This window comes from Saccostrea echinata, unplaced genomic scaffold, assembly GCF_033153115.1.
Source record: "Saccostrea echinata isolate AGI-Se365-2 ecotype Australia unplaced genomic scaffold, CSIRO_AGI_Sech_v1 ptg000046l, whole genome shotgun sequence".
NCBI lineage: Eukaryota > Metazoa > Mollusca > Bivalvia > Ostreida > Ostreidae > Saccostrea > Saccostrea echinata.
Genome location: NW_026889795.1, coordinates 2,383,114 through 2,410,445, shown reverse-complemented (window position 1 = coordinate 2,410,445; position 27,332 = coordinate 2,383,114). Strand labels below are relative to the sequence as shown.

General features: G+C 33.1%; 1 protein-coding gene across 1 annotated transcript in view; it reads left to right on the top strand.

Moving 5' to 3' along the window:
- LOC133201942 (uncharacterized) overlaps positions 1-26,791 on the top strand; it is an 80,565-nt gene extending 53,774 nt beyond the window's left edge. The window contains exons 3-16 of the mRNA XM_061337730.1: positions 2,171-2,333; positions 10,204-10,402; positions 13,578-13,634; positions 15,337-16,239; positions 16,747-16,852; positions 20,122-21,777; positions 21,945-22,001; positions 23,492-23,710; positions 24,317-24,355; positions 24,581-24,624; positions 24,889-25,000; positions 26,134-26,256; positions 26,477-26,600; positions 26,779-26,791. Coding sequence (XP_061193714.1) covers positions 2,171-2,333; positions 10,204-10,402; positions 13,578-13,634; positions 15,337-16,239; positions 16,747-16,852; positions 20,122-21,777; positions 21,945-22,001; positions 23,492-23,710; positions 24,317-24,355; positions 24,581-24,624; positions 24,889-25,000; positions 26,134-26,256; positions 26,477-26,600; positions 26,779-26,791 — 3,815 coding nt within the window. The remainder of the gene's footprint in view (positions 1-2,170; positions 2,334-10,203; positions 10,403-13,577; positions 13,635-15,336; positions 16,240-16,746; positions 16,853-20,121; positions 21,778-21,944; positions 22,002-23,491; positions 23,711-24,316; positions 24,356-24,580; positions 24,625-24,888; positions 25,001-26,133; positions 26,257-26,476; positions 26,601-26,778) is intronic.
- Positions 26,792-27,332: the final 541 nt, after the last annotated feature.

Here is a 27,332-nt window from a genome sequence, read left to right as displayed (position 1 = left end):
ATCAATAAGATTTACAAAATGTCTTCATGCAATTTTATGAGAAAAATGTGGATGATTGGATATCTACTGTATTCATTTCATGTCAATGAAAAGACACAGAGGTGTGTTTTGAAATAAATTCTTGTACAAAGAAACTGTGGATGCTAAAAAGATGACAATTATTGACAACAATGTGACAAGTTTTTCCTCAATTATTATGTTTTACAAAGAGTTAATATAAGGCCACCTTTAAAAAATTGTTTGATTGCCCTGACTAAAAATGGCCCGACTTAAAACCTTTTTATTTTTACATTCAAGGACACAATATTTTTTCTGATTATTCCTCTCATCCCGTCAACAAATTTGTTGAAATTTTCTGGAAAAAAGATTTTCATACCTACCTACTAACCCAATAATTTTACCCTGAGTTGGGAGAGGGCAAGCAAACATTATTTTTTATTAAAGGTGGCCTAAAATTGAAATTTTTTCTGTATATTAAAATTTTTGGCTCATTCAGTTCAAAGAAACCTATATTTCATGTTTGAAAATCTTATCACTCCAAATTACCAATTAAGGTCCCAGATCTAAAACCATATGATCTGTACTTATTATTCATTGAACGACATAATAATTAGATAACATTTTTATTGACTTTATGCAGCTATATATTAAGGCCATTTCAATTTTTTTTTTATGTTAAGCATCCATTGATAGATTGGCTTGGAGATTTATAAAATTATAAACGAACACAAATTAATATTGACAAAAACAACTCTTCGAAATGCAGTTTACTCTTTAGAGATCGACATCTCTTTTTTTTTATGTGGTGTACCAAACTTTTTTGTTTCAATGAACTTGTAGTTTAAATTAACTTATTCACAATGCAAGGAGAGTATTCCATTTATATGCATAAAATATGTGTTTTTTCCTTTTGGTTTTTTTTTTTTCAAATAGAAAGATAGGTTTTCAAATTTAGAGTGGATGCTAAACAAAGAAAAAAACTTGGAGTTGCTTAACATTATACAGCTATGCATAACATTTTATTCGTATAAGGGAGCTAAAGGGTAGATCTACAAACTTAATGTAGAATCATCATTCATCAATGTACATGGTTAAGTTTATGGAGAATTAATTTATAAACTTATTCATTGATTATTTTGTTAGGTATATGATTTTCCCCATAAATGTGCATCTACAAGAATTGATAAAATATTACCTGTCAAAAAACTGCTGCTTTTACCAATGAATTCAAATGACATTTATAATTGTAAAAACTTGTAGTCATGTATTGTATTCACAAAAAATCAACTGTACTGCTATTGTAGTTATTATTTATTATTCATGTATGTGTAGCTTTTGTTTTCTAAATAAATGTTAAAAAAAAAAAAGAAATGTTTTAATTTAACAACACCTTTCAGTGAACTTGGCATTATGAATTGCATTTGCTCTGCTGGCTTTATACCATGAGGTGCTGACATGGGCACCTGATGAATGGATGGTGTAAACACCCCACCCCCAGCTTCTGAATTTCTTAAAAGAATTCCTAGGCTATCACTTCTATATTTCAATATCTGATATCATTTCTGCTTTTGTAAAGTTTTAAAGATTGACCTTATATGGTATAAATTTAAAAAAATTGCAGCGAAACAGAAAATCATCAAGCACTACTTTGTTTAGCATATTAATAAACAATCCAGATTTAGCTAATCGAAACTCCTTGGATGTTTTCCACAACCTACAATCAAAACCTGTTTCCCTGCCAGTGAACAAATAACTTATTTGGACCGGGTGTGACTGAAAGAGGCTTGTAAAACATCTCCCTGAATTACGTCTTGCATAAATTGCATTGGCAAGGGTTATGTTATATTAATATTGAAAATCTCCCTCGAAACAGGACATCCTGTAGTTTACAAGATTTTGTTTCTTACTTTCAGTATTTTTATATACTTTAATATATACTTTTTTTTAATACTGTAAAGGGCAAGATTTTGAAATATAGTGTAGGAATGATAGACTATGAATTCATGTTATTTTGATTTTTTTTTGTCGAATAAATATTCTCAAAAGAGGGGGGGGGTTTACACTATCCATTGTCGGGTGCCTGTGATGCTATCATGGGATTTGTCAGCAGTGCAATTGCAATTCTTAATGCCAAGTTCACTGAAAGGTGTTGTTAATTTTTTTTTTTTAGGAAAGGGTTTATATGCTGAGAAGGCTTATCTGCAAGGAGAATTTATTGTGGAATATGCGGGGGACCTCATCAGTCGCAAAGAGGGGATCAGGCGTGAGAATACTTACCCTGCCAGTAAAGGAAGTTATATATACTTTTTTGTCTGGGACAGCAAGAAGTACTGGTAAGTACTATAGTATTAAGCTAAAGCATTATGAGTGTTTTCTTTTTATATTATAATAATCAAATTTTTCTTGAGTAATAATCTTAGAGTGAACATCTTCAATTCTAATTTTTGCACCCCTCAATATCAAAAAAAACAAATAAGGGAAGGGCTTAGAAACTTCGATCTAAAAAAAAAAAAATGATTTTTGTATTATTAAGACATTTGGGTGCATTTTTATTTTATAATTTAATGTTTATCTAAAAATCATATACATTAATGTCATGGTTTTATTATGCCCCGCCACAAATATGGCCGGGGCATATAGTGTTTTCATGACTGTTTTCCATCCTTCTGTCCATCCGTCTGTCCTTCCATCCCGCTTTGCGTTTAGCTCTGTTCAAAGCTCAGTTTCAAAGAAACTATCCAAGATATTTCTAACAAAACTTAATATGCTGATAGATATTAATGAGATATGCAAGTGCTTCAAAATTTTTTACCTTGACCTTTCCTTTGACCTTGACCTCACTGTTTAGCTCAGTTTAAGGAAACCATTCATAAGTATTTTATCAAACTTCATATTCTGATATATACTGATGAGAGCTGTTCAACTGCATCAACCTTTTTGGACCTTGACCTTTTCTTTGACCTTGACCTCACTATTCTTAAAGTAGTGTTTAGCTCAGTTTTAAGGAAACCATTCAGGATAGTGTTATCAACTTCATATTTATAATGATACATACTGATGAGAGCTATTCAACACAATAAAATTTTAGAGAGAAATTTCACGAACTTTTGGATCAACCCTCAAAGGCTGACTGCACTTAAGGACATGCGAAATTTGCGACAAAATAAACTTTCAAAACAAGCATTTTTCTTTTCATTGCAAGAATGGTCGACATCCAAACTACAACTTTATGTAATTACGCTTAATAAAAGTATGTATTTACAAATTTTGAATCTGTTTTCAAAGGCAGGGGTCATCACAATTTCTTAAATCTCCGTTCAATAATGAGGACGCCCACTTTTTTACTGACTTTATACATAGTCGGTGCATGTTTGTCTATAATTGTTCTACGTTTTACAGTAGTCGTATATTTGCATAAATGATAATGTGTCAAAAGGAGATTAATATACAAACATGCACTCATGGTTAAAAAGAGAAAAAAAACTGCTTCTTCGTACATTCGCTCTCTGTGTTGTAACCAAGGACTGTGACTTGTTAAGGTCTTCCAGTATCATCAGTTCATCAGTAATAGATTATCAGAGCTCCAGATAAGGTGTGTACGAGGGTTGTCCGTAAAGTTCGTGGACAACATTTATAATTATTGACGAACATTGATAAAATACATGAAATTATTATTTTCATTAAATTCGTGTTTCAGTTTATTAATATGCAAGTTTTAATTACAAACAAAGCACAAATAGTTATATTTTATCAGATACAAAAAAGATACACACTCATACCCGGAGCACTAAAACAAAAATCCTTGACGTTACTCAACGTCAAAAGCTAAATACATTTAAGTTTTCTTAACGTAGTCACCGTTTAACTCAACACATTTCTTATGTCGCTTCAACCAGTGATCAAAAATGTGCACAAACTGTTCTGATTTCATTGTGTTTAAGTGGCACAGAAGATATTCGGACGGAAGAGACAGTTTACTAGATGACATGCGTGAAGGAAGACCATCTTTCCGAGATTGTAGTGTTGTAAAAAATGAAGTTCGTAACGTGACTTTGCCATATTTCCGTACATGAAGTCGTTTTACGCGGACAGAGGTTTGATGATTTGCAGGATCTGAGATAGGAAGTGTGTTAAATATTATTTCACATAAAGAATAGATTACTTTACCATGATTTCCCGACTGTTTAAGGAATTTATGGATCTCTGTTGGTGTTTTTCCGATGTCTACACAAAATTTTATCACTACTCTCTGTTCCATCTTTTCCGAAAACGTCCCTTTTTCGAACAATGACGATCCTGTCTTAATAAACTCTGACCTCGATTTCTCTGCCATTTCGAAACTTTGAACGTTCAAATTTTACAGATTTGACGTTATAACGTTTATCAACCTTATAATGTTTAAGCCATCCAAATTTCCAAGGAATTTTACAAAATACAAATGAAATGTATAAAGTGATACATAAGTTTTTAATTAAAACTTTGTTGTGCTCCGGGTCACCATCCCAAGTCTAATAATGGAGCAATAATTGTAATTATACACTTAAAATTGAATAAAATTTTTCATTTTGTAATTCACATATAGTAAAGGATTATAAATATGCTAATGATAAATATCTATGACGCAACTTTTATTTAAATTTTAGCTTGTCCATGAACTTTACGGACAACCCTCGTATTTGCAGAAAATGCATTGAATTTTTCAGAAATATGCATTAAAATTTAAAACAGGGCGTACATTTACGCATTAGCAATCATTTACGCATTAGCAATCATAAATAAGCATTACACTAAGAAAGTACTGCATACAATGGATTGGATTGGATTTTAACTCATTATGTGAATTGAAGTCAGCTCAGTGTTTGAATTTTTATCAAAAGGAAATTTTGATTTAGCATATATTTGGAATAACCTAGACTGATTTCCAGTTCGAGAGAAAGATTTGAATATTAGATACTCGTACTTTGTCTGAAAATATCACAGATTTCCACTGTTAATATAACATCCAAATTTTCGTTTTTGACACGTACAGGTGATATTGTCAAAATTGGGCAAAATTGAACATGCGCTGTGTGTAATTTATTCTTTATCACTGTTTATTAAACAGTTCTTATATATTAACCATTTTCTGTAGCAACATTATCATCTATAGTCCGCTGACAACTTTTATTAATTGTATGAAAATAATATTGCGTTTTTGCTTTTCACATGCTCTTGTGCTATAAATAGCACCACACGACTTTTAATGCAAATGGGGAGTAACTCTAAAACTTATACCTCTATCGATGCCAACAATTTATATAGCAAAACCTAGTATATATATTTCTGATTAAAAAAACAAACAAACAAACAACATGGGAAACAACGGAGGTGGATATTTTGAGAGGGGCAGGTGGGGATTAGAATCTAAAGATTAATTTTATTTGGCCAAAGGTCTCAGTAACTCTTGCTATGATTGATATAGGCCTAATCTTAAATGAAATTCAGTGTGCCTGTGGTAACTTTGCCTATCGTGTGGTCTTTCTCCTGAAAAAAAAACCGAAATGTTTCTCGGTTATAACTAAAAGCTGACAAAATTTTTAAAATTTCATTAACCTAATTGATAAATGCAGAAACTAACATTTCTTTTACATTCCTCTTTCAAAAACACTTACATCGATAACAAGCTAAAAATCTTGTTGAAAACATAATACGGCGGTTACTCAAACATTCCCGCCGCCATTTCTGATCACTGTCCAACATTAGATGTCAAAAGAGCAATTGATTAACATTATACTCTTTGATTATTTTGCTGAAAAGCAAAATCTGCATTGATTTCAAAATCAGGGAGTAAATACACTTTGAGGTAAAAAATTATCTGGAGCTCTGGATTATTTGTTATTGTTTAAACTCAAGTAACGAATTCCGATGTGAATCTGCTTGCACAAAATTTGGCTAGCTAGCTCTCATTCTATAATTCCATAGTATATAAAAAAACTTTTAACCTGTAGTGGCTTCCATATTAAATTTTCACGAAGGCAGTCTGGATTTAATCCCGAATTTGTTTGCTTAAATTTACGTTTTCAACTTATTAATTGATGCTGAGTGTTGTTTTTTGTTGTTATTTTTTTTGTTTTTTTGATAGAACATGATTTCTAGATTGGTGAAGGAATCTCTATGCGTCGTCGTTAGTTCGGGTTGCTTCCGGAAGTGAATTTAAAAAATCGATTTTTTCAACTTCAGTATTTTTCTATATTATTTGTAGGGTTAAGAGAGCCTCCTTTCAAAATACTAAATATATAATTTGCTTTCGAATTGATAAATCCAAACTTTTGATATTTGTCAATTTCACTTTGAAGTGGGAGTTGAAATGGGGTAATGGTTAGCACGTTGGATTCTCACGCTGACGACCAGGGTTAAATATCCAGAGTGTCACTTTTTCAGCTTGAATTTACATTTTTATTTTCAAAATCGTACAGAAGACCTCTCAGTGCTCGCAATGAGTTTCTAGTTGAGTATTATAATTCACCACGTGATTTCTTGCCTCAGGTAACTTTGTGAATACTAAATTCTGTCGCGTAACTTGTAAGGTAGTATGTTTTGTGCTAACTAGGACATTGTGTTCGAACATGTTAAGTCATCTGGATTTGATATAAAATCTGCTTTACTTACATTGACGTGCTCATATTGTTAATTTCGTTTTGAAACCTTTGTCAGAAGTGCATTTGTGCCATACAGAATGGAGAGGGAGATTGGAAAGAGTGATCACATTCTTTTTTTCAAACATCTCATTGTTATTTATCAAGTCTAATTTTAGACCCATTCTTACAACGTTAGCTCCACCTCTCATGCATATCTAATGTTCAATCAAGGGCAGGTAAGTGTAAATTCACTATAATTATTTGGAAAACAGTACAGACAAAAACATAGAATTTTTTTTAATGTGTCTAAAATCATTTTAAGATTTAAGTTTGGTTCAAAATTGACAGGATTCTTTCATAAACATACAAAAGTGAAATAAGGTTTAGATATAAGAGCAAGAGAAGCAACCGAAAAAGACCCCAAAACAGGCGTTAAGTGCAGTCATCATTTGTATTAGTAAGGATTGTTAAAATAACAAAAATCTTACATTGCGAACATTTCGTCTTGCTTTTAAATACCAAATAGCTATCTCGTGAAAATAAGGTGTTGCAAAAATACAGTGGTCTACAGTATCGGTGTTCAATTTACAATACTTCAGCTATACTAACTGGTAAATGGACCATGATATATTGAGGTTCCCATGTTGCAGTAGGTGCATGCTAGCACTAAAGAGATTCCTCATTTCTCTAAATATCAAAATGTCTTGTCACAGATAATACACATGTATAATATGAAAGCCCTATCTCTTCTCATTCAAAAGATATGGCCAATTTTAAATCTTTATTTTTTTTAAGTAGGTCAGACTTCAAGGTCAAGGTCATGGGGTCAAAAATCATAGTGCATTTAGAAAGGTCTTGTCACAGGCAATACACAGGTCTTATATGAAAGCCATATCTCTTCTCATTCAAATGTCATGACCAAGGTTAAAATTTTTTAAAAAGTAGGTCAACCTTCTAGGTCAAGGTCATGGGGTAAAAAATCATGGTGTATTTAGAAAGGTCTTGAAACAGGTAATACACTTCTTTAATATGAAACCCCTATCTCCTCTCATTAAAAGTTATGGCCAATTCAATGTAATGTTTATTTTTTTAAAAGTAGGTCAAACTTCATCGGGTCAAAAATCATAGTGCATGTAAAAAGGTCTTGTCGCAGGTAATACACGTGTATAATATGAAAGCCCTATCTCTTCTCATTCAAAAGATATGACCAAGGATAAAGTTTTGTGATGGACGGACAGACAGCTAGTCTGACGGACGATAGAGATATAATGTCCCCCTTGCTTTCGCAAAAGCGGGGGACAACCCGAAAGCGGGGGACAAAAAACATTAGAAGATGTAATCTACATGTATTCAATGGGATGATGTAGCATAAGTCAATCGGAAGACCATTTGTCGCTCTACCAACAAGAACACATCTAGTTCTTTTTTTGTCCCCCGCTTTCGCGAAAGCGAGGCAGCGTTTTTTTCCTTATATAACTGGTACCGATAAACGGTACCATTCCCAATGCCAAAAAACGTTAATTTTTCCCAATTTTAAGACTAAAAATTCCCAATTCAACTGTCAAGCAACTGACTATGATGATATCGTATTTATTTTCATATGAAACAGTGTACAAGTTGACTAATTGTTTCACTTCCGCTTAAATCGAAAGTAGAGATCAGTTGTAAAATAAATATGGCGGGACCTGTTGTGTAAACAGCGTGGTGTCATACACAAATTAAAAGCATGAAAGAGCAAAAAAAAAAAAAAAAAAAAAACGGATATTGATATAAAAACAATAAATAATTGTTGTTTATTCTTTAAAACATGGAGTAATAGGTAATGAGATTGGAATTAACACAAAATGCGTTTCATTTGTTTCAATGACAGAAAATTCTCCTTCGTTTTACTTCGATGCTATTTTTCCCAATTGAACCGGTACCGGACCCTTTCCCAATGGGTAGAAAAAAATCGCTGTGAGAGGACATCAAATCTCATTCATCTGTCCGTCTGTTAGTCCGTCAGTCTGTCCGTCCGTCACAAAACTTTAACCTTGGTTATATCTTTTGAATGAGAAGAGATATGGCTTTGATATTTGATATTGGTATTATTACCTGTGACAAGACCTTTCTAAATACACTATGATTTTTGACCCCAAACTTTAGATTGAAAAGACATAGCCTAGGGCTTTCATATTAGACAAGTGCATTACCTGTGACAAGATATTTTTGAGCATGTTATGATTTCTGACCCTTTCACCTTGACTTCACGATTGACCTAATTTTAAAAAAAAATCAACTTCGGTGATAACTTCTGAATGGCATATGATAGGGCGTTCATATTTGACACAATATGCCATTAAAGATGAAATCTCACCCACAAAGACACCGAAAGCGGGGGACCACAATTCTTTGAATTTGCTTGTTCTTCCTGGTTACTTATTTTTCCGTTATAGATCTATAGAACTACCCATCCAATTGTGGTGAAACCTTTTTAGGGTCAGTAGGCATGTTATGTAGATTTGCGGAATCAAGGCCATTTTGCGCGCACGTGCTAGCTACATTAAGGAATAGGAGTTAAATATATGGTTGATTATCTGATATTGTTTATAAAGCTGAGGAAAACATAAAATATAAGAAATAATACAAAAATAAGACAAAAAATCGGCGGCGTAAGTCAAAGGTTATTACAATGCATGGATCTGTAGCTCTCTGCTTAATCTGTCCGAATTTTCTCAAGCAGAGAGCTACAGTTCTGCAGCTACGCACATGCATGCATGTGCGTGAAATGCGTAAAATGACCAATATAATTATTATAGCCGTAACTTTTTTATTTTATGATGAAATGCTTTGAAACTCGTAATATATAAAGGATATATTAGTAATATAGACAATGACATTGTCTGAATAGCCTGAACTCGCACACATGCTCTGATTGACTGAAACAAGTCTCAATATCTTTCTTGTTTTTTGACAAAATACTTTGAAATTTTAAACATAGTCATACATTAGCAGGTTCTACAGCATCATATAGAAGATTTATCAAGAAAGCATGCACATGCACGTGAGCTGCAATCTGATTGGCTTAAACTTTAAATGCCTATAACTTAATTGCTTCTCAATGGAACAGGATGAAATTTAGAATGTGAATAGGTATAATGAATGCCTACATAAATTGCTACTATCAAAAGTGATTGCAAGGACATGCATTCAAGTGTGCACTTGCAATGCGTAAAATGACCAATATACTTGAAAAATGGTAACATATTTTTATGATTTTTTTAATTCTCAGGATATAAAGATATATGTTAATCGTTAAGACAACTTGCCATGACCATCTTGCATATGCATGCTCGTGTGTGCGCATGCAATACGTTAAAAGACATATAGTTGATATCATTGTAACTTTTATAATTCTTTTATGAAATCCTTCGAGACTAAGCATATTAAAAAAAATCTTACAGGAAAATGGCACAAAAAAGGGATTTGGGGAGCGTTTGGGGAACATCTGTAATGGTCCCTGTACAATTAACAGTAGTTTGTATTGTCATTAAATGTACATATTAGTGATATTATTTTTAATAAAATGACTGTTTTTAATTAACAGTTTGGATGCAACAGAATCATCTAGAAGAGGCAGATTTGCCAATGATGCAGGGCCTGATGATGTTCATCAAAATGCCACAATGAAATGTGTATCCAGTAAAGGAAAACCTCATCTAGCTCTTTTTGCAAAAAGAAAAATAAAAATTGGAGAAGAGATAAGATATGATTATGGTGTACCAGATCTTCCTTGGAGGAAGCAGGTATTTTTTCCTCCACTTCTTGCAACTGAATGCAGCTGTAATTATTTTTATATATGTCAACTTTAGAAACAGGGAAAAAAGTAAAGCACTTTTTATTATTATATACCCAAGCTCTGAAGAAGAGGGGGTTTACTGTTTTACCTTTGTGTGTCTGTCTGTCTGTTTAACTGTGTGTTTATCATTAACGAATTTTGTCACAGTTTTCTCAGCAACTACTCATCAAGATGTTTGAAATGTTAGCACTCTCTTTGTTAACCTTTCTTTTTTGTTTGAATCTGAAGCATTCAAATTAATTGTAGAGGAATCAATTAAAACCTTTTCCAGAGTCTGTTTCTCAGTAACATTTAAATAGCACAATTTATTTTTGAATAGAATTGTTTGAGTATGATGGGTGATATGATTATATTCTAGAAGGCGGGCCATTGTTGAGGGCTTTGAAGGATTTAAAAAATGTTATACAATAGATTTAAATTACACAAGGCCTCGCATGTCAATTTCAATAGTCCCCACCCACTAACGTAAAACACAAAGACGGACACAGAAGATTTACATGCATATCTTATTTAAACAGATACAAATCACTTAAAATTGTCAATAATCACTTGTTAACTACACGAAAAAGGTAAATTATGCATATTTCTGCAATGTTAAGTAAATACACATAAACATTTCAAGCTTATTTTAACGTTCCTACAAATTTGGACAATATTCAGGACAAATCAGGTTCAATAACTGTATAAACCAATTGGTCATATCTCTAGGCTGTTACAATGTCTATATATGTCATAGGAGATATATTAAAGAATAAAATTAATTATATTAAATATGGAAGTTTTGTGATTATTTTCTGAAAAACATGAAATGATATTCATGAAATATATGGAGATAACAAACAGTATTCAAGATCAAAAGTCCATAAAACAATACAAAATAAGAACAGAACAAACACGGACCTCCAAAACAGCAGGTGTGATCAGGTGCCATGGAGGAGTGAGTATCCCCTGCTGACCGGTCACACCCACTGTGTGCTCCTTGTCATGATCGGGAAATAACGGAAAAATCCGTCGTCAATTCATTGTATAAATAATGGACTAACAATTAGTATGAAAAACGTCAGTCAGCATTTGACTCAATGATAAATTGTATTTGCTTACAAGGTCATTGTATTGACCATAGAACTTACGAAATGATGACTTTAAACGAGACTGCTGATATTCTTGTTTCAACAACATGTTCGTCAATAATTTACCTCGTTTTAGAAATTGTTCATACGTAGAGTATGATCTTGCGTATCGAATCAACTGAGATATACGAGGGGGTATCAAAAAGTTCGTGGACTAGCGCCATAAAATGTAAACCGCTTTAGGTAGATCAATGAATTTTAAAATATCTAGTTAGCATCATCTTTTCTATCTACAGAATAAACCACAAGCCATACATTTTATTTTTTAATAAATTAGTAATGTTTTTGTAAGCAATGACATGTCAAGGCGGTGCAACCTCGAAGACGACGTTTTTTTTGACCTAAGTATAACTGAGAAAAACTCTTTGGATATGAACATTTGATATCCAAAAATCCCGTTAATTCAGGTATGTGTTAGTACAATATTGTTCCATGAAATATGGAATTTTTACCTCATTCTGGAAGTTCTATGAAAATTTATCGTAAATTTTACATGTAGTGTCTAAACAAATAAGGCCTTGAAAATGACGTCAAAAGAGGGGAGGGGTTTCCTTTTCGAACATTCTATAAAGTTTGGCCCCTGAAAAAACTGGTATAGACCTAGGAAATGTTTAGCTACAGAGAAATAAAATGCATCCAGAGTACTTGTTTTTTAATGCCAAAAGAGATTCAGAGAGAAAAGGGATGCACAGTTAATGTCGATTTGTAGTCAAGGTGTGAAAAATCAATCACATCAAAAATGACGTCGATCATGTGTTGTAGATATGAAACTCCAAAAAGAAAAATATGCTGGCACAATCAAGAGAGATCTCTCCCAATGTATAAATCCATTTGCAATATTAAATGCATTGAAAGCTGCTGTTTTTGACATTGTAAAGTCATATAAACAAGACAGGTTTAAGTCCTTACTCAGTTCAAGGGAACTTCATCAAAATAAGTGTATGAGGTAGAAGAAGCTGACATTGAAAAACAATGACGTTGACGGACGTCAAAAAACTAAACGGCGACGGCACCAGTTGATCATATAATGTGGTTTTTATTTTACAGTGAGACCCATGAATTCATGTCCACCACAAAATGTAAAATGTTACATACATAACTACTCAACAATTCTTTATCCACGAAATAAAATCCCCACGAACCAAGAGTTTTTCCGCAAACCACAAAAATTTGACCCCATGAAAATGTGTGATATGACAGTATAATAATTTGGCAAATAATGAATGTATTAAGCAAAAATTTTCAACATTTCTTTATTTTTTGTTGTTTTATGTTCTTATTAAATTTTGAAAACACAGACTACATAGTACTTATTTTATAGCCTCAGTCCACGAACTTTTTGATAACCCCTCGTATAAACTGACTGTATGCAGGTGATGAAGGTATATTGCTGCATAAGTAAGGGAAGTTGACGATTGAAAAGATAAAGTCATCCCGTTTATCATAGAGCTTGGTTGTAAGATTACCATTAATGTCTTTTTCAAGTAAAATATCCAAATATGAAACAGATGTGTCAGACTCTGTGGTATCTTTTATCTCAAGCTCACCAGAAAATATCGTATCGACATAAGAATGGAAATTACCATTGTTAATTGACAATATGTCATCGATATATCTAAATGTCGAGTTGAAGGCCACAGTAAGTGTTTTCTTCTTTTCACGCATAAGATTTTAGACAAATTCTGCTTCATAAGAATACAAAAATAGATCTGCTAATAATGGGGCACAATTGGTACCCATGGGAATTCCAATTGATTGTTGGAAGACCTAGTCTCCAAAAACAACATAGATACTGTCATTCAGAAACTCAAACATCTTTTTAATATCAACTTCAGAGTACTTGTGTGTACAACCAGAATGTTTTTTAACAAAATAATTTTGCAAATGACCAATGACAAGGTAAGTATATTTACGAGTTCCATTTTTATTGAAAAAGCAGCTGTTAATGATAGCAATCTTTTTGATGTAATATGTTCAATTTTTTGTATATAGGGTCATAACAGACAAGAAAGACAAGATGAAACTGCCAGAATCATAAAGGACTTGCAAGTAAGAAATTTACACAATAGATTTTGATCCACATGTTCTGGGCTTTTAATGTTTGTTATAGGTGGTTAGGAGAAGTTTTGTATTTCATCTTTTTCTTAAATTAGAAAGCTCTGCCTTTATTTTGTACTATCATTTTGAACTCCATTTGTACCATCATTTAGTGATATTGTCCTCTTGAATATGTTATTAAAATTTCATCAGTTTTTTTGCCAGAAGATTCGGGGGATTATAGTTTTTTTCCTGTCTGTCCGTCTGTCTAGCTGTTTGTCTGAATGTCCGCAAAAATTTTAACCTTGCCAATAACTTTTGAAAGGGGCTATGGCTTTCATATTTCACAAGTGTATTCCTTGTGACAAGACCTTTCTTTAAGAACCACCAAATTTGACTTTTTATGCCCCGCCATGAATATGGCCAGGGCATATAGTGTTTGTCATGACCGTCTTCTGTCCTTCTGTCCTTCTGTCCTACCGTCAACTATTCAACTGTAGCAATATTTTTTGACCTTGACCTTTCTTTTGACCTTGACCTCACTTTTCTTAAATTAGTGCTTAGCTCAGTTTTAATGAAACCATTCAAGATATTTTTAACAAACTTCATATGCTGATACATACTGATGAATAACTTTTGAACAGTTTGTGCTAGGGCTCTCATGCTTCATATTTTTATTTTTATACTTTATATTTTTATTCATTTTGACAAGACCTTTCAATTAGTATGAATATTTTCGACATTTTGACCTTGAACTTAGAGTTAGACCCACTTTGTAAAAAAACATTAACCTTGATCAAAACTTTTGAATAGTTAGTTCTAGCGCTTTCATATTTCACAGGTGTATTCCTTGTGAAAAGACCTTTCCCTTAATGCTAAAAATTTTGACCTATTGATCTTGACATTTGGAATCTGACTTGCAGTTGAGAAAATTAAACCTTAACCACAAGCTGCCATATGAGAGCATCAGTGTTTTACAAACACTTTTTGTTAAAAACAATAAATAGGAGAAGAATCCCTCTTTGAAACTTTTATCAAGTTAAGCCATGATTAGTCATGTTGATAAGGAAGTAACTTCAGATAGTTAGGATTCAAATTTGTGCAAATCATGACACCTGGGTGTAGGTTTGGGCAATTATGGGTAAGCAAAGTTTTACATGGTTATAAATAGGAAGAATCTTTAATATTATTTGCAGGATGCGATGATTAATTATGTTTATATAGCAGAATCACTGAAATAATTTAGAATCTTTTTTAATTATGACACCCTTGGGGTAGGGTAGGGCAACAATTAGGTCAGTTTTCTTTAGGAATACATAGGAGAAATCTAAAAAAAAAAATCTTCTGGTAAAGAACAGCAGAGCCATAATGAGTCATAATTATATCTAAGAATCCATAGGTAGTGTTGATTAAAATTTGTTCAAATCATACCCCAAGGGGTAGTATGGACAATTAAAGTTTTACATAGAAATAAATAGGAAAACTGTAAAATCTTCTCAAGAACAGCAAAGCCAAGATCAGCCAAGATCACTCATATTATATGGAAGCATCCTCGATAGCGCATTTTCAAGTTGGTTCAAACCACGACCACCTACTGTAGTGTGGCATCACACAGTTCTATAAAAGATTTACAAAAAAATCTTTAATCCAAGAAATTAAAAAGACTGGCCTTATTATCTAGATTATCAGCATTATTTTATGACTTTTTTTGTAGAAAAAAGAATGCAGAGTGCTGCTTAAAAAATTACCATTGGATACACTACAGGAGGTGATAGTTGAAGAGCCACTACAGGAGGTGATAGTTCAAGAGCCACTACAGGAGGTGATAGTTCAAGAGCCACTACAGGAGGTGATAGTGCAAGAGCCACTGCAGGAGGTGATAGTCCAAGAGCCACTACAAGAGGTGATAGTTCAAGAGCCACTACAAGAGGTGATAGTTCAAGAGCCACTACAGGAGGTGATAGTTCAAGAGCCACTACAGGGGGTAATTGTTAAAGAATCACTGCAAGAGAAGATTGTTCAAGACTCAGTGCCAGAGGATATTGGACAAAACTCAGTGCAAGAGGAAATTTGGCATGACTCAGTCCCAGAGGAGATTGGGCAAGACTCAGTGCCAGAGGATATTGGACAGAACTCAGTGCCAAAGGAAATTGGGCAAAACCCAGTGCCAGAGGATATTGAGCAAGACTCAGTGCAAAAGAAGATAGAGCAAAACTCAGTACCAGAGGAGATTGGGCAAGGCTCGGTGCCAGAGGAGATTGGACAGAACTCTGTGCCAGAGGAAATTGGGCAAGACTTAGTAACAGAGGAGATTGGGCATGACTCAGTACCAGAGGAGATTGGGCAATACTCAGTGCCAGAGGATATTGGACAAGACTCAGTGCAAGAGGAAATTGGGCAAAACTCAATGCCAGAGGAGATTGGGCAAGACTCAGTGCCAGGGGAGATTGGACAAGACTTAGTGCCAGAGGAGATTGGGCACAACTCAATGCCAGAGGAGATTGGACAAGACTCTGTGTCACAAGATATTGGGCAAGACTCAATGCCAGAGATTGAACAAGACTTAGTGCCAGAGGAGATTGGACAAGACTCGGTGCAAGAGGGCATTGGGCATGAGGTAAAAGTAATAGGGTTCACTTAGGAGTAAAATAACTTAATGTGCATCATTTCTTTTTATTTTTTTAAAGATATTTTGCCAATGCAGGGCATATGCAAAAATTGCAAAAAAAATTTCACCCACCATGTACTAATTGTCATAATCATGTTATATGAAAATCTGTCAACACGAAATAAAAGCATGGCCTAACAATTTATATGAAAATTCTAAAATTTGAGATACAACCATGCAAGCATCATGAAATAGTTTCCAGTTTGTTCACACCATAACCCCTAGACTTCATGAGGAATACAAAATAATTATTTTGCATTTTCTTATTGTGTAAAATCTTTTCAAATTTTCTTTTTGAGAACAATACTGCAACTTATATTATTACTGTGTGAGAATATTGTTTATATACTTGTCAGAGGCTAAGTAAACTTGTCCTTAACATATGACTAAAATATTTTCAGATTGCTAGTACACATGTACCAATAATTTAAACATTATGAACACTTTTAATTTCAGATAAATCTCAGCAGCAATTTTACAACATCTAATCCATATTCTCAAAACAGTGGTGAGAATGGTACAACTGAAGGAAAACAAGATACAGATTGTCCCAACTCAGCAGGTATGCAATGCAATTATCATGACTAAAGGTTAAAAAGAATAGGAAATATTTTTTTGTTAAAAGTCTTTTTGTAGAAGAATGAAAACAGAAAATCTGCAATTAAAAAAGAAATGTGGTAAAAAAAATTAAAAGAATTTTTTTTCTCTCCAAATTTCATTGTAAAGTTGTTTGCCTACCTCAGAAAAAAGAATTGCAATGGGGGTTGGGAGGGCGTTGGTGGTAAAGGCAGTAGGGTCCTTTAAAAAATCAGGAAAGTTGGCATGTATGCTAACAAAAGTACAGTATATCTTGAAAACACGAATTATTTCTATCGAATTGACAAATTAAATTCAAATGCTTATATACATGGACAGGTAGTTTAGTAAGTTATTAGAAACCTATGGCAATTGTTTTCACTTCTGGTCCATTTAGTTTAACTCTTTGGCGTGTAAAGAGGAAGGTACGGTTTATGCTTTACTGTACCCTAAAAATTTCTTAGAAAGTTATGAAATAGGCTATAATATGAATTGAGTAGAAGATTATGATAATTCGTTAAAGAATGTGGCATGAAGGAGGCCCATTCTGGAAAAATGATGTCATTAATTTGGTATATTTCTAAGTTTTATGTAGAAAAGCCTCAAAATGACTAAATTTTGTAGTTATTCTCCTTTAGAAAATAGTGTCTGCAGTTGTCGCCCATTTCAAAGAAGAAGGTATGGTTTTATCTTTATTGTGCCCTAAAAATTTAATGTTTTCAAAAAGTTTTGAAACTGGCTTAAATATTAGTTGAGCATATGACTGTGAAAAAACAGGAAAGAATATGGCATGATGGAGTACCATTCTGGATATATGATGTCATTAATTTGATGCATTTCTCTATTTTAAACAGAAAAAGCCTCAAAATGACCCATTTTAAGGGTTATTTTCCTTAAGAAAATAGTGTCCACAGCCGTCGCCCAGATTAGTTTTCGGATATGTTGTGTAAAATTCTTCGAAAAATCACATATCTCAAAATCTTTGTGGGCGATGCCTGTGGACAATATTTTCTGAAAGAAAATTCCATTGAAAATTGGTGTCTTCTGCAACTTTTTAAGAAATTACAGGAAAATGCACAAGTTTATGACATCACAATTAGAAGGTCATGTGAGAAAAAAAATTTGTATGATCTTTCTGCATGGAATTTCAATAATTCAGAAAGCATGAGTTTTAATTTTTTTACATCATTTTCATTTTTAAGAAAAACACAGGGCAAGATTTGTATTGAAACCGTACCTTGTTCTTTTAAGTCACCTAAATAAACTCCTGTTGCTATCACCTAAGTAAAGACCTATTGCTATCCGTTTCGGTCTGTTGTTGTACGTTGTGCATGGTGCGTCCTGTTTTAACATTTGAACATTTTCAGCTTCTTGTCTGCAACCGCTCAACCAATTTCAGGCAATTTTGGCATATACCATCTATGAGTGATGGGGAACAAAAATTGTGAATTTCATGGTCCCTGTCCCCCTGGGGCCTGAGGGGTGGGACAAAAACCACTTCAATTAATGCAATCTTTAAAATATCTTCTTCTTTACTTTACTCCTAGACATCAAGCAGTCAAACTGTAGTCATGAATGTAATAAGCATAAAGTCCTCTATCAAATTTGTGAAATTCATGGCCCCAGTATCAGAGGTTCTAGTGATAAGGTGGGATTATATAGATTATATAGTTAAGATGCATTATTTCTTTGAAAATCTTCGTCCCTGCTCCTTGGTATATAAGAAAGAAATATAATGTATAGTACTGTAGTGATAAGGAAGGATGCCTTTTCCGAAGTTGTGAATTTCATGGCCCCAGGGTCAGGGGTTCTGGTGTTAGGGCGGAACTCTATTGATTATATAGTGAAGATGCATTATTTCTTTGAAAATCTTCATCTCTGCTCCTTGTTATTAAACAAACAAATCTAATGTAAAGTTATGGTAAGGAGGTGTGCCTCTTTTAAAATTATGAACTTCATTGCCCCAGGGTCAGGGGTTCTGGTGTAAGGGCAGGGCTCTATTGATTATATATTGAAAATGCATTAATGCTTTAAAATCTGCTCCTTAGTATTAATCTAACATTCATGTTAAGCAAGGGTGCCTTTTCCAAAATTATGAAATGTTTGGCTCCAGGGTCATGGATTCCTGTGGGGTCGGGGCAATGCTGATTATTGCTGATATAATTGATTAGTTGAAATGCATTTTTTTGTTTCCTTACTCTGCCTATGGGGATTAAGTAACAAAACTAAGCATGCTAAGTGTATAGTTAAGATGGGCAATTGTGAATGTCATGGACTCTGGTTTAAAACGTGAACCAAATTCAATGGTTAGAAAGTTGTTGCAAGATGCTCAGGTTGCCTATAAGGCCCATGGGCCTCTTGTTGGATATATTGTGTAAAATGCTTTGAAAAATCAGATTTCCCCAAATCTTCCTAGGCGATGCATGCGTTGTATGTTTTCTGAAAGAAAATTCTACTGAAAATTGATGTCTTCTGCATTTTAAAAGTATATATGGGAAAATGCACACATTCATGATTTTAATTTCTTACGTTACTTTTCTTAATTTAAGGACATACGCTATGTACCTTACCTACTGCTAATTTTTCAAGATATTTTAAATTTAAAATTATAGTACCATTACATGTTCTTAGACAAAAAATCAGCATGCGTTTCCAGGGGGTTTGAACAGATATCAAATAATGAAAATTCTTGCAATATGCAAGGAAAAATATATATATTAAAAAAAATATATTAACTTAAATTCCAGATTTTTTTCTTCAAATTTGTTTTAAAAGAGGTGTATAACACCATATATAGACATTAAAAGCATTGCACACAGGTCCTTCATGTAGTGGAACTCTTCAACTCCAGGAAAAAGGCCAATAAAATTCAAACTACGTTGCATATGTCCTTAAGAAAATACAGGGCCAGATTTGTATTGAATCCATACCTTGTTCTTTAATTAAGAATTAAGATCTTAATAAGAGTCAGTTTATTTACAGATATAAGCTATATCTTCTGAAAGGAAATTGATAAATCTTGGATATATACATGAATTACATGAATTAATTGATAAAAAAAAATGACGTCATTGTATTCAAGGAGTGACCCCGACATTAAAAGAATACTGTTTAATGTGTGCATGAACTTCATTAACTCCACAGTACTATTATATTCACATTTCAGATAAAAGATTTTATTGTATATCTTAGAAAGAAGCATGCTTACTGTTTATAATTCTTTGATAAGCTATATAGTCTATAAATTATTTAAAGGAAACAAAGACAAATCTAAAACATCCAGACCAAGAAGACCATGCCCATTTTGCGGAACAATGGCTTCTCGACTCACGGATCACATAAAAAGAAGACACAAGTTTGAAGAAAGTGTTAAAGCTGCATTAGCATTACCTAAGGATCTGAGAGACAAAGAGTTTGAAAAAATGAAAAAAGAGGGGATTTTCAAAGCCAATACTGATGTTCTTATGAAAGAAAATCCAGACTACAGCAAGCTTATGAATCAGCGAAGACAAGAGAATGATTCTTTGGCTATGTGTTCCCTTTGTAAAGGGTTCTATCACAAAAAGATCATAAACAGACACAAGAAAAGGTGTTCCTCTGCAGAAGGTACAACTGACTACCCAACAACATTTAGCATTAAACTGTTAGGTACCCAGCCAATCTTTTCAGATTCATATATACAAGAGATTCTGAATTGCTTTCATGATAATGAAGTTGGAGCTTTGATTCGATCTGATGACTGGATCAAAAGATATGGTTATCTCTGCTTCCAAAATTTTGAGGGCACTGAAAAAAGAACAGAAAAAAGGTCATCTTTAATGTCAAACCTTAGACGCCTAGCTCATCTTTTCATGGAGTTTAAACAGATAGTTTCAAAAGATAACCCATGTATAAAATTGAATTCATGCAGCCAGATGTTCGATAGAGATTTCATTCTCTATATTCAAGATGCTATTTGTTCAATGACAACAGACAAAGAAACAAAAGCAGTAAAAAATGGCTTGAAAGTTTCTCTGCGTTATCTGATATCTGATGTTTGCAAGGTAATGAGGGCAAATTACCTTTTGCTGAAACAAGATGAAAAAGCAGAAGAAATGGCAAAATTCATTTCAGTTTTACAGCTGATTTGGCCTTCCTTTTTTGCCAGTGCTGAGGAGTCAGTGGTTAAAAAGAGACAGTCAGATTTAAGAAGGCCAGTCAGACTACCAAGTGAAAAAGAAATAGAGCAGTTAAGGGACTGTACAAAAGATATCATTGAGAGACTTTCCGCAGATATGTTTGAAACTTTAGATTATACAAAATTTAGCCAGCTACGAGATGCTGTAGTATGCAGATTAACACTCTTTAATGCCAGGAGAGGTGGAGAACCCAGCAGAATGACCATTAAAGACTGGGAAGATGCCCTCCAAGACGTATGGATTGACCAAGAAAAAGTTGAGCATGTTGAAGATGACATAGAAAAAAAGTTACTGTGTGAAAATAAAATAGCCTACATACATGCCTCTAAGGTATCCAAGTTGGTGCCACTTCTTATACCCAAGGACTGTTGGCAACCTATGAAAATTTTAACAGATTGTGAGGTACGCAGAGCTGCTCAAATTAATGAGAAGAATAAATATGCTTTCCCAAACATGAAGCATTCAAAGAATCATGCTTCAGGGTGGTATGCAGTTAGTAATTTATGCAAAAAAGCAGGGTTGGAGCATAATATAAGTGCAACAGATATGAGACATTATGTTGCCACTTCTTATGCTCTGCTAGATGTGTCACCAAGTGATAGAGAAATGTTTTACAAACACCTTGGGCATTCAAAGCAAATGAATGAAAACGTTTATCAATGCCCTCCAGCTATGAGAACAATTACAAAAGTTGGAAAATTTTTAAATCAGTTGGAAGGCAACATTGATACATGTAAGTTTATGCATGCATTCTTTAATCAAACAAATTTATATCCTATTAAAACTATTACACTGAAATACAATTCTACCAAAGTTGTTTCAATAATCATGAAGAAAATTATGATGATACTGGTATAATACATGTAAGATGATGATAAATGTAAAGAGTTATTCTTACAGCCCTATCCAACTCAAAGAAGTCAAGTGCCAAAGAAGTTCAAGTTGAAACTCTCTCTGGTATGTTTGATAGTTTAGTAATCCATGTGTATGAGGAATATCTTGAATGGAAAAAAAGGAACAAAGTTGAAAAACTGTAAAAGTATTATATTTGGCGTGTACAATATTTGGCGGAAATTAAGTTTCCAACAAGTTAGCATAGATTTGATTTAGCGCTATCTGAATGTGCTAGATATAAATGTATGATTTAGAAGACATTTAGCAATGTACTTGATTTAACGGACTCAAGCTTTCCACCAAAGTCGCTAAATAGAATACACCGCTAAATATAATATGTTTACAGTATTGATTGATTGTATGCTGTTTCGTGTCTAGCTAAAATTAATTGCATAAGCATATCATTATATGTACTTTATGTATGCATCATTTGTTGAGATGATCTTTGTACTCCTTGATTACCTAGTATTTTCAGCTCGCATTAACAAAGTTGGGGAGAGCTTATGTGATACTCTAAGCATCAGTGTCGGCATTCTAGGTTTAAGTTTTTGGTGCAGTTATCTTTTTAAGTTACCTGAGTCACTCACTCTAGGGTGGGCCCTATTGATTATATAGTGAAAATGCTTGAATTCTTGGATTTTTTTCCCCTTTGCTCCTGGATATAACACCAATGATCTATGTATATTTTTATGATGAAGAAAGGTGCTTCTTCTAAAATTATGATGAATGTCATGGACCCTCGTCAGGGGTACCGTGGGGAGGGGGTACATATTCTGAAAAATGAATTAATGCATTGAAATCTGCTCTTTGGTATTAATTAACCATTTATGGTGAACCAAGGTGCCTTTTTGAAAATTGTGAAATTTGTGGCCCCAGGGCCAGGGGCTCCTGTTGGGTGGAGCACTATGGATTGTATAATGGAAATGTTTTTGTTTTTTTTTTTTGCTCCTCTGATCTACCTCCGGGTATTAAGTAATCAAAGTAAGCAGTTATGATTAGCAATTGTGCCTATTTCAAAATTGTGAATTTCATTTTGTTGTTGCTTGATACTCAGGTGGCCTCTATGAGGCCTTTGGGCCTATTTTTAAATACTGCTGTTCCCTAAAGTTTTAAAGTTAAAGTTTTGGGTCAGGTATTTTACTAAAAACCATAAGGTCTATTTGAATCAAATTTGCATGGATGATGCATCAAGGGATGAACATTCTCAAACTTGCTTCAGATTCCGCATTTGAATTACATTTTCTGGATAAGTGACTAGTTCGAAGTTTTTGGATACTAGTAAGTCTATTCCGAAGTAACTGCAAGCCCTATCAGATCAAAATTGCCAAAATTTTACATCTTGGGCTGTACCCTACTAGATTATTATTTTAATATAGGGCTTTGTCTTTTTAAAAACAATATTGTTTTTAATGAGGTGTTCTCTGTAATTTCTGATTACCAATGGGTTTTTTTTTTCAAGAAATATGAAATGCTTTTGTTACAAAAAAAATTTTAATTTCTTTAAAATTCATTAGGATTAATGACATAATATTTGTCTTTTTTGTATTTTGCAGAATTCATTGAATTAATGGCAGCAGATATGTCTTTGTCTGACATTCTTAACTTCTATACAAAAATTGATGAAGAACATGTGACTATTAATCCGGAGGAGTTGAGAAACAGAAGCAGTCTAGTTTTAGATAAAAATGTACAAAGTCACGCAAAGAAATTCTTTACAGAGGATGCCTGGCTTTGCGTAATGAATACATTGACAGTGCTTGCTGCAAATGATGGTAAGCCTGATGATATTTAATTTTTTTTATCTGAATAAATTTGCATGTGATATATTGTGAAAAGTTTTATGTACTAAATGTTTACAAAGCATGAAAAAAAGGTAAATTAAATTTGAAAATTCTTTAAAGCATATTAGCCCACCTTTTTGGAGTTGCATCATATGAATTTCAGTAACTCAATAATAGTCAAAATAAAATGAAATTTTGGTATCTTATTGATTAAAGTTGACTTTAAATGAAAGATAACATTACTGGAAAATATGTTTAAAAAAATAAGCATAAATTCACTTCAAAAATTTACCCTGTGTTTCTTTCCTTTCAGTATGCAATAGAAAAAAAATTTGATTAAGAACAAAAGGGTCAAACCGAGTCAGGTGACCATTATGGCCCATGGGCCTCTTGTTTTATTCCTTTCGATGTAAAACCTGAAGATGATTGAGCAATTAATTCTTTTAAAAAATCAAAATTTTCAAGAAATTTAAAATCTATTATGAAAGATTTAAAGCTATGATGTGAATACATGTATTATATTTAAATTATGTAGCAAAGAGAAAAAATTCTTCAAGATGTACTAGTGTTGGTATTACATAACCTTTTTTTCTATAGAATACAAAATGCAAGGAAAAAACAGAGAAAATACATCAGGTAAACATTTTAATTTTTCAAAGTGAGTCAGAAGTACCGACCCATTCTTTATGGGTTTTTTTAAACCAATATTTCAATAATTAAATAATAGATACTTCTGAGTTAGAGGTAATACGGTTTGACTGTATACTGGTGAGTAGAAGTAATCAACAGTTTGAAATTAAAAATGTTGAATCTTTATGTAGAAGATGACATGAATAATAATATAGGTATCATTGTTTACAGGGTTGAAGAGAACTAGAAAGGATGATGACATTTCCGAAAATGAGGTATTTATTATAAATGTACTAAACAAAACTACCATAGATCACTTAATGTTTGTGACACCTATTTTCACAAGATAATCATTAATTCTTAATTAGCAAGACAAAGTTTTCACAAACTGGAGTTACTGCTCTCTATAATCATTTCAATGGAATAGTAATATATGTGTAAATGAAATTTTTGCAAGCACACTGTCTTGAGAATAAAGGTGATTGACAGTATATATTTTTGCGTCAAATCTGCAAGTTTTCAACTATAATATATTCTAGATTCCTGGCCCTAGTGTGATAAAACGTTCCAGGAATGTCGTTTCTTACATTTGTGAGGATAGTTCCTCATCTGATGAACCATCAGACAAGGATGATAAAGTATCCACAGATGGTAAAAACATAGTTAGACTTGATAAATGTTTAAGTAAATGTGTATATACAGTCAAACCTCGTTATCTCGAACTTCAAGGGACCAAGGAAATACTTTGAGATATCCAAGAATTCGAAATATCCAGGGTAAAATACTTAAGAAATAAGTGCTTAGGACTTCAAAATCACTTCGACATATCCATGGTATTCGAGATATCCGTGTTCGAGATACCGAAGTTCAACTGTACATAGTTACTATTTATTACATTTACTCAGAACACATGGTTTATAAATCTTACGCAGGTGAGTTAAGGCTAAGTATAGGCGTTTCTATCCAAATTATCTAATTAAAATGCCTAAGGACTATATCTATTATACAGAGAAAGTTAAAACTTATTGTCTAATACATACTAGGTACCCACGACGTGACATAGCCAGTACACATTATGATGTCATATTATGACGTCATTGTTCTTTACAACACAAGATTATAATGGATATCAACAAAAATGCTTCGGTGCAAGGGCATGCTCTATTTTATTTAACTGAAACAAGGTATATTTAGAAGCAAAATATTCAAAGGTTTGCCGGCATTGCTGCACAAATATCAACAGCTTGGTTGTATAATTTCTATTTGAAAAGTTTTAAGTTGAATAAGGGTAAAAATGTACAGTCTGGTATAAGTTTCCTCAAATTCTGATCAAATGAAAAAATGCCTAGGATTTGTGCAGCAGTTTTATTAATCTATAGAATATTCTTCTTAGCATTATACAATTTTTATTTAAAAAGAAATAGGCTAATTCCTTGCGCCGAAGCTGTTTTGTTGATGTGTTTTATTACCTCCAGTAGGTAAGATCAGTGACGTCATAATATGACGTCATAATGTGTATTGGCTATAACATATCGTGGGTACTAAGTATGCAAAAGAAAATAAATCAACACTTTCTCTGAATAATAAATATACCTCTTATGCTTTTTTTATTAGCTCATTTGCATAGAAACGCCTATACCTAGACTTAACTCACCTGTGTAGAAAAATCTAAATTCATACGGAATGAAATAAATTTTTAAATTATTTCAAGAGAGTCACTCTTAAAACACTTTTCAAAAATGAAGGGTAAAAAAATAGTCAATATGATTTTTTGGCTTTTGTAGAGGACACAATAGCCAAAGGCAAAAAGCATATCTGGTCATCAAACGAGGATGCTGCTGTTAAAAGATTTTTCCGTACTTATATTGATGATGTGTCTGAATCTGGAAACAAAGGAAAATTACATGGTACTTTGTTTTTGATAAAAAATTGAGCCTCAACAACTGTTTTTAAATTGTAGAACTGTATAAAGTTGAGAAAGATACCTTCTTTTCAAAGTTAATTTGCTATCTTTTAATATATAAATTGTCAAATCCATGATCTATAGCCTCTTTAAAAGTGCAGTAAATAAATTTAACATGACTTGCTTTTCTTTACATAATACCCTTATTTGTTCATTCGTCACAGTTACAAGTGATATATGCAGCTTCATCCAGAAATATCCAGAAATCCTAAATGATTTTCCCAGACAGAAAAAAATCCATTTGATCAGAACAAAAATAATGAATCTCAGAAGGCAGTCAAGGGAACGGTATCAAAAACACATGAAGAAATTTCTTTGAGCTTTCAGTTCATTTGATGGACACATCATGTCCAGAAGTAAGATTTCTATTTTAACATAATTGGAATATCATTTTGTTTTGAACATGCCATAAAAAGCAATCAGTGTATCTGTAATTTAGTAAAATGTATATCATTCTTGATTTCAGACCAAATAAGTGATGTATTGCTGTTGTTATCACTTGTGACTTGTTAAACTGCCCTGCTTGACTGCATAAGAGAAAGACCCTTTGCGACAGAGTGTGGAACTTTTGCCAACCCCACAATCTGGAGGATTTGAGGTCATTTGAAGGACATATCATTTCCCTCAGTAAGATTTCTGTTCTTAAATGTTGTTGAAAATTCTACAGTTTAAATCTTTTATTGAAAATAAAAAACAGTTATAAATTTACTGTACAGTTGAATGTATGTTATGCTTAATTTCAGACCCATGAAATGATGTACTGCTGTTGTTATCAATTGAGACTTGTTAAACTGCCCTGCTTGACTGTATGAGAGAGAAAGGCCCTTTGCGACAGAGTGTGAAACATTCGCCAACCCACAATCTGGAGGCTTCAAGGTCATTTGAAGGACACATCATTTCCGGAAGTAAGATTTCTGTTCTTAAATGATGTCGGAAAATCCCACAGTTTAAATCTTATATTAAAATTAAGAAAACAGTTATAAATTTGCTATACAGTTGAATGTATGTTATGCTTAATTT